The following is an 8,921-nucleotide window of genomic DNA, read 5'->3' as shown; positions in this document are numbered from 1 at the left end:
CATTCGCTTTCCTTTTTTCTGGTGAAGTAAAGTTTCTTCAAGTACAGAAAATACCTGCTGAGCCTGACAGAATTCTTGTGTAATTATAACTTCCTGTGGACTGAACTGAAATCTCAGTCAATGCTATCAGCCGTACTGATTATCTCCTGTGAAGTACAAAGCATTGCTCTCTATGTAATCAAGATGATGAGAGGGGAGGTGTTTGTAGTCTGGTTCAAAACAGTAGCCTATGGCGACAACATTGGTCCTCCGTAGATACAGTGGATTAGTGAGTGAAGGTACTCAGGGACAGAAAGTGAGTAACATAAAGGGGGGAAAAGCCTTAAAAAAGAAAACTAATGCAGCCACCACATTAGAGGACCTCATCCCCGAGGTTTTCCTTGAAAGCCTGTGTCAGGACAAGATCTAAAAAAACATATTTGGCACAGCTGCCAGGTACATGTACATTTTAGCATATCCTCTCTTTTAAAAAAAAAAAGGCTATTTTACTTACATAATGCCACGTTTAATTGGTGTTGCTGTCCCAAGCTTTTTCTCTGGCCGTCCAGCGGTGAGGTCCTCTCAGGATCCAAAAGAGCATTGTCAAGGACCAGCAGGCGAAGGACCATCTACAGTGCTCAATTTAATGATTCCCTGCACCCTGAACCCACACTGGCAAGGGACCTGGATGGTGGACTTAGATGAGTATAGCTTGCTTATCCAGGGAAGAAAAACAACCATGCAGGATGAGTTAAAGAGGGTTCATATTTTATCAGGAGTGGGGCTTTAACATTTTTCAGCACCCACACCCTTCCCATGCCAGATGTCTGCTGTTTAATACCCTCTCCTGCTATGTCAGTGCAACAATGATAGTGTTGTCAGCTCACTAGAGGAAGATACAGTGGGAGCTAACTGCATTTCAGGCAGGATCATTAGGTATTTCTAATTTTAAAGAGCCATAACATAGAAAAATGTGCATGTATTGGAGAGATGTACTGAATTTGCCCACATATACCCTTTAATGATTGAGGTGTGGGCCTTTTACACACACAATCACGTTAATGCAACAGTAGACTGCACTGAGAACCAGAACTGAGACCATTTTATCCAGTGCCATTCACATACTATATACTGTACTGTGGACTTTCAAAGAATCAAGCATGCAGACGATTACATATGTATGGTTCATTGTAACCTATGGTACTACAATTCAGAATGCACATGATAAATGCATATATTTTTTTGAATATTCATAAATTATGTTTTTGTAAATGTAATTATCTAAATTAGGCCTTAGGCCCCTTTCAGACAGGAGGTCCGATTAGGTCCGCTGTCAGTTTTACAGGCAGATCTGATCGAAAGCCCTATGTGTGTCCGTTGACATCTGACTACCCCGTCTCCATCTTGGTCCGGAAAACAAAACGGAACAGAGTCAATATTGGTGGACCTGATCCTGGCGGATTGGGGGTACTTTGATGTAAATGGACACATGTTTGCTTATGTCCAATTCCGTAGACTTGAAGTGACATTAAAGTAAAAAAAAAAAAATGTCCTCCCCCCCATGTTAGCACTCACCATAAATGATGTCTTTTATTCCGATCTTCTTCTTTCCTGATGTTTTCATCTGTCCCTCCAGCGGTGCGGCGGCTCTCCGATCCAGCGCTGACACCTCTCTGCTTGCAGGCACTTCGGATCCAGCGGTGTCTGCATGCCGGTGCACGCGTCCATAGACTTACCTTGCGTCTCTGCTCGTCTTCCGGCCGAGAATTGGAACTGCACATGCGCCCGCCCCAAGATCATTTGCGGCCGTACGAGGATTTCCTGATTCTCGGTGAGGGAGCGCGCAAAGAAAAAAAGTTAAGTTTAAACCGCTGTTTTAGCGGGTTTTTTTGTTTGTTTTTTTTAACTGTTTCCCTACATCTACTGCTTGATAGCAGTAGATATAGGCAAAAAAACAGGAGGGTTTAGAACCCCTTTAACATTGGTCCCACAAGTTCCGTTTTTTCCTCCATTGTATGATGGAGGAAAAAACTGGAGGGACACAGATGTTACAACAGTGGTATTCATTCCGAACTGCTTTTATCAGCAGGGGATCAGTGCACGGATCCTCTGCTTATCGGAACCAATAGTGCCCATGTGAAAGGGGCCTTCAAATTAACTTGTGCCTTGCCCATACAGGGTAAAGCAACAGGTTCATGTTAAAGCTAGCCCATTCTTACATTCATTTTGCTCACCCACCACACCATTTGGCCACCAGTAGTGATGAGACGATGCCCAATGTAAGCTCCAAATTTGGGCACCTGAGCAGCCAATCACCAGTGCTGTAATGTGGGAGGAAGGGAGGGAATCACATACTCCCTATACCTAGAAGTAATGGATATTTATTGTTGCTCCTGGAACTGTGTGATATTCCCTGGCAATACCAATAGTCACTATGTATAGACAGAAGGCTAACAAGCATGTGATAACAAACCCAAAAATACATTTCGAGCCACTGCACCTTGAACCCAGGAAATAAAATACAATTGCAGTTTTTCAGCTTGTCCACATTGCACCTACGTGGAAAAACACCTCCTCCCTTCTTAGCCACACTGGCCTCCCTTTCCCAGATCCAGGACCCCTCTGCTTCCTACCTGCTCCTTGACCTGTGTCTCCTGGCAGTACTTCCACTTTTGGAACACTTCAGATAGTTTTCCCAGTCCTCCATGATGGAAATGAAAAACTTTGTACTGACTTTCTCTGCTGGCTATCACCAACTGTCCACTGGTACAAGCTTCATCGCTGAAATGGACAAAATCATAAAGACCATCTAATTAAAATTAAATATATTTTTTTAATCTGTCCTTATAATATATAAAAATAACAGAATGTAAAAGGAGACTTGTAAACATGCTTTTGGCAGCAGATTTGAAACTATTTCTCATTTAGATGTTTATGCCACCTGGAAAAAAATATTTGTCTTTCATTTCCCATATTTTTTCCTACTTTAAATAGCGACTCTTTATTAATTGTTTAGCCACTAATGCATTGGGGTATGATGCAGTTGCTAAGACATAGTAATGGCTGTTGTTTATCTGCACATCTTTTCATTTAGGGCAGTTGTAGTATTTGCCAACCTAATAAACATGTGTTCATAGTCAGACTGGCAATCTGGGGGAGACAAAACCCCATTGACACAGGCCTTTATAACCTCCGTCAAACTTTTATTGCTGCATTTCTACTTAAGAGATTTTCCACACTTTCTTATTAGTAACAGGAGCTGGTGATCAGGACAGAAAATCTCTGCATTGAGGAAAAATTGCAATGAAATATTTTTTTTTTTAGTAGAGCTCAGAAGGATTAAATCCACTATCTGTATTTTATTATTGAGGGGGAACATATATTCACTCTACTTAGAGGGGCAATTTCTGTCTGTGTCCCCTTGGGGTAGATTACACCACACTTCCTGCATGGTTATCAGGCAGGATGTCTACCCAACACACACACACAAGTAAAAACTAGACTGAGGATCCAGCGTTCCGTAATCTGTGAAAAAGTAAAAAAATGTTTTGCCTGGAGATCTACTTTAATCACAAATGCACATAACATTTCACATATTGTCATTGGACACATATTTAAAAAAAAAAAATCAAGGTACTTTATGGAAAAAGTATCTGAACCATAAGGGAAATCTACCCAATACGCACTGAACCATAATTTATAGCAACTATCGGATGCTCATTTATCAGAAAAAAAACTCAACCGAATGCTTGGTGATCAAATCTGTTCAGAAGTATTTTAAACAACTTCTGGGTACAAAACTGTTCACATATTTTTTGAATGTAATTCTTGACTGGCTGGTTTTCGATCAAGGGCACAACATTTTATTGTTAATCAGGTGAGAGATCTAATTGGCCCAATATTAAAGGGCACCTTTATATATAATATTTCCCTCTGTACAGGGGAAACTAAAAGGTGCTTGGGAGATGGCTAAATTGTCAGAGAAACCCAAATGTCAAAAAGATACAAAATGCTGTTATTACCTTTTTGCTGGGCTAGTGACTTTGACATCATTGGACTATACTTTGTTGGGAGGAAAGAAATGGTTTTAAGGGTTTCTTTTGGAGCAGTCACAGTGTTGCTGAGACTTTTTGCAGATCGCACTGGACTGGAACACAGGCACTAATGCAGGCGATCGCACTGTGGGCGAGGGGCCTGCTTGCACAGCCCACGCCCCCTCCCGCCCCTGAATGCAGGTGTTTTTTCGTTGGTAGATCTCAATGAGCTCGTCATTTGAAAAGTAGATCTCCAGATGAAAAATAGTGGGCGCCCCTGTCCTAGATCAACTAAGGTCAAGGAGCCATTTTTTCTTTCTTATAGTACCTGTAAACCTAGAATCCAGCTACTCTAGCTGCTCTCCCATCTCATATTTGCATCCATCTTTGTTGTTGATTACGGCAATGTAATCTATACATCCATCTTTGTTGTTGATTACAGCAATGTAATCTATACATCCATCTTTGTTGTTGATTACAGCAATGTAATCTATACATCCATCTTTGTTGTTAATTACAGCAAGGTAAGCTGCAGTAATGGAGAGCGAATGCGTCACTAACTATCCAGAAAACAGCGCCAAACAGGGTGACTTCAATATCACATGTTGTGTAAACATCAGATCCAGCCTGCAGTAGTAAAAATAGATGGCTCAGCCCCATGGATCCTTAAGGAACATAACAAATGTTGAGTGGATGCATTTTATCTCCATGGTTTCAGTATTGCTGTTTTCACCAACAAAGATAGATGGATATTCTGCTGACTACTAATGCTGTTTTACGGTGATTAGTTAGGAGAGCAGATAGATTAGAAGGATTCTGTACTCAAAGCTACCATACTATATAACAAAAGCTGGCTGACCTTATATGCTCCAGGTAGTCTCAGCAACACCTAGCTTGCTCTAGAGGAATCCAAATAAAACAGCTCACCCGTCACACAGAACGGCATGATGCTATTAGTCATTAGCCCAACTAACTCTACGTCTATGACACAAATTACATGGGGCTTTTTCCTATTTCCGTCACCTTATTTTCAGCTGGTAACAAAAAGAGAGATTTTATTAATATGAAAAATAAATGTAGGTTTCCACATTTATAACATCTCTGTAACTTGAAAAGGTTTGGCTATGTAGCCCAGATGCAGTATGGTCTCCTTTACGAGTTAATCATGTTGCTGATGTCCGGGATCCCTGTAGCAGAGACTTATGGGAGTGGAGGTTCGCAGTGGGGAAAGATGTATACTGGACTGAACTACAAAAACTACATTACCCAGGCTGCAGGGAGGAGAGTAAGTGAACTCTGTGTGGAAGCCCAGGAATTCCAGCTTGGGGCGAGACAGCAGATACAAATACAGTGCTCTGCTAACTCTGCCTGAGAAAGACTGTAGTCTCGCCCCAAGCAAGCCAGCTCTGGATTGCTGGCTGCTTACAGGAGAGGTCACTGCTTGTTCCCTGTCTGGAGAGCGTTCGGATTTGACTGTGGCTTGAGCGCTGCTCGGTTCGTATGGAGACCTGGTTTATATGAACGAACACTGGGAGTGACAACTCTGCTGATGGAAGATGCCTGATATTGCTGATTCCGTCCAATGATAACTTAATCTATAACAGAAATCAACGCCTGAAGCCCATCCAATACAGAGACTGCTATCTTTACTACTAGAGTGGTGAACGGCCACAGGCCACAATGCAGCTGTTTAATAGAGCACTTCACCAATTACATTTGGGCCCCAACATTGGCTAGCCGAAGATTTTACCACTTGCCAGTTGGTTAGGTATCCAGGTATATTGGAACTTTATCTAGCACACATGGGACTCTCTCAGTTAGATCAACAGATATGTATACCAATCTGTGCTAATTGTGCCATATACACATTTGAACTGTTAAGCTGTGTAAAGTTAATGTGATAATCCCTCATTTATATATTCAATTATATCCTCTACTATCTTGTTATCTTGAAACCAGTTTATAGTAAAGCTCATATAAAAACCCCCAAGGTGTGCTGTGGATCCATTGATTGAGGTCTATCATAGAGGAACGACATGGAACCCATTCTACTATTCTCTGCAGCTCCTTAGGGAGTGCACTACAGCTACATCCTATAATAATCCTAATATAAACAAAAAATATATAAAACTATAGTTTATTACATCAAAAAACAAATGTATATACACTGATGGACCCCAAAAAAGTCACCACCTGGATTTAGCTAAGCAAATAGGTAAGAGCCCTCCATTGGATTTTTACTGCAGTGTTAATATGTTCCATATGTTATGCCCCCAAAACAATTAGTTCAGCTGCTTACCTGAATATTTTGAATGACTAGCAGGGTTATTAACAAAAGGGTGAAGAGTTTGGAGAAGGCAGGAGAAGTGAACAATCTAGGACAACAAACTGAACTGGAAAGTGAGCGGAATTTGGAGAATTTCTCCAAATCAGGTATTTTGGACTAGATTGTTCTGCAAACTCTTCACCCTGAGTGAATATACGTGAATAACCCTATAGGTTTTTCCATCAATTGATTTTTTTTCTTCCATGATGTCATGGGCATATTCCAAGATGACAATGCCAGGATTGTGCAAGAGTTGTTCAGGGAGCATGAGACATCAATTCAAAACATGAATTGGCCACTAGTCCAGACCTTAACCCCATTGAGAATCTTTGGGATGTGCTGGAGAAGACTGCACAGCAGTCCAACTTTCCCATCATCATCACTACAAGATCTTGGTGAAAAATGAATACAACTCTGGATGGAAATAAATGTTGTGACATTCCATAAGCTTATTGAAACAATGCCATGGCAAATATGTGTCGTAATCAAAGCTAAAGGCGGTCCAACAAAATATTAGAGTGTGAGACTTTTCTGGGGGCCAGGCAATGTATATACAAGATATGTTCCCAAACACAAATTGGAACATATGTCCCTCTAAAAATATCTAAAAGAAATAAACCCTAAGGCCCTGTTCACACCTTTACGTTTTGTCGCGCGTTCAAGTCTCTATGAACGCTCCACAAAACGTACAAACATGGAAATCCCATTGTTTTCTATGGGTATGGTTCACACCTTTCCGTATTTCCGCCCGTCTGAAACACCCTACAAAACGGCCAACGCTCAAACAAGTACACTGGGCCGTTTTTGTTGGGTGTTTCCATTGGGATACAGCCAAGTAGCCCTCGGAAACGCGCGTCTGTCGCGTGTTTTTTTTACCGCAAATCGCGGTAAAAAAAATGTGCGACAGACGAGCATATTCAGTACGCCTAGGTGTGAACCCAGCCTAACTAATATCGAGTTCTTTTCAAGATTCGAATATATGTGTATGAAGATAGATGTGTGATAGATAGATAGATAGATAGATAGATAGATAGATATTGCAGTGCATCCGTTCTTTCTCTCCTCCCCCGCTGGGCACTGCTCCTTATCCCAGCGGGGAGGAGAGAAACCGTCACAGGCTGCCGAGCACTGTGGGAGGTGTGCTCTGTGAGCGGCCGGCGTCTCTCCTCCCCGCACCGCTCGGCCTCCTGTCACAGTTCGGGAGAGCGGTGTGGCCAGAGAGCGAATACAAACACTCAGCGATCAGTGATCGCTGAGTGAGTGTAAATAATTGAGGACATAGTATGTTTACTATATCCTCAATTATGAATGAGTGGGAAGTGATCTACATCACGATTGTGATCTACATCATGATTGTGGATATAGTAAACATATTCTGTCGTCAAGTTATGAATGAACAGTAACACTCAGTATAGATGTTTCCTGTTCATTTATAACAGGGGCTGCAGAAAAAAAAGAGATTGAGGACCCTGTGTCCTCAATCTCTTTTTGCAAAGGGAAATATCAGGGGTCTGTTTAGACCCCCAATATTTCCCAAAGCCCCTAAAAGTAAAGTTAAAAATACAAATATTTAATAAAAATAAATAAAAATAAAATATACATTTATTTTGAAAAAGTTAGAATAAAAAACATTTTCGGCCTGGCCTTTTCATTTCGGTTTCGTTTTCGAAATTTTCATCACGGTGCACCTCTACTTATATATATCATTTTTTTATAGGGCTTTTTTTTAATAGTGCAGGTTAGGTAAATTGACATCCAAACAGTTTGGAACCAAAAGAAATGATTGGATAACCTGACTCCAACTACCTTCTTTTAAAAGATGTTGTTTTCCTAGAAGTTCTCAACTTTTTTCCATTACTTAACTTGACTTTTTAAACCACTTACTCAAAATAGATATAACATCCTAACCTGCTTTTATTTCCTTTCTCACCTAAAGAAGAGGCGCAGTGAACGCATATGACCCAAGTCCACTCTGAACACTCCACATGTCTGCTCAAGTGCCAAGAGTTTCTGCTGTTCCTCCCATTTGGCTGGGGTTCCACGACCGTTCATCTCTCTGTACTGGAAGTTGGCTTCGGGGCTGGATGCATAGCAGGTCATGTGACTGTCAGCATCTTGCCTGACCAGGGAACACAAAACAAAGAGACCCTTTATTTTCTAGTTAGAATATGGCAAATAGTTAAATGGTGCAACAAAAGAATACATTGGGCCTCATTTATATTTTGCAAAAAAACTATTATATACTTTACAGAATAAAAGCAAAGAACAGTTTGCCAGACTGATCATTGTGACTGTACTGAGCATCACATATATTTTCTTATTTTAAATAACGTTTAATCACATTTACAAGTATTTATTATCTCTCACAAGGGTCGCATTACTCCTCTGACAATTGCTTTATCTGCCTTTTTTTCTGGGAAAGCACCATCTTTGTTCAGGTACTCTCTAGTATCAGCATCCACTTCCTAAACTGAGATTCTGGCTTGCATATGACAAAATAATGTAAATCTTGGTATCTGTGCAGCTTTTGGTTAAGTTTACAAATGTCTAACACAGATTAACCTCCTGCTGCAGCTTCTCTC

General features: G+C 40.9%; 1 protein-coding gene across 4 annotated transcripts in view; it reads right to left on the bottom strand.

Annotated features, from left to right (window-relative positions):
• Positions 1–8,921, bottom strand: part of TBC1D16 (TBC1 domain family member 16) — a 101,289-nt gene that overhangs the window by 37,763 nt on the left and 54,605 nt on the right. For all 4 annotated transcript variants that reach the window (XM_018563867.1, XM_018563870.1, XM_018563869.1 and 1 more), the window contains exons 4-5: positions 8,270–8,458; positions 2,613–2,760 (exon numbers count right to left, since the gene is read on the bottom strand). In XM_018563867.1, coding sequence (XP_018419369.1) covers positions 2,613–2,760; positions 8,270–8,458 — 337 coding nt within the window. The remainder of the gene's footprint in view (positions 1–2,612; positions 2,761–8,269; positions 8,459–8,921) is intronic.

Source organism: Nanorana parkeri, unplaced genomic scaffold (assembly GCF_000935625.1).
Source record: "Nanorana parkeri isolate BGI_ZX_2015 unplaced genomic scaffold, ASM93562v1 scaffold706, whole genome shotgun sequence".
Classification (NCBI taxonomy): Eukaryota; Metazoa; Chordata; class Amphibia; order Anura; family Dicroglossidae; genus Nanorana; species Nanorana parkeri.
Note: the sequence above shows the minus strand (reverse complement) of the source record. Positions and strands in the feature narration are given on the sequence as shown.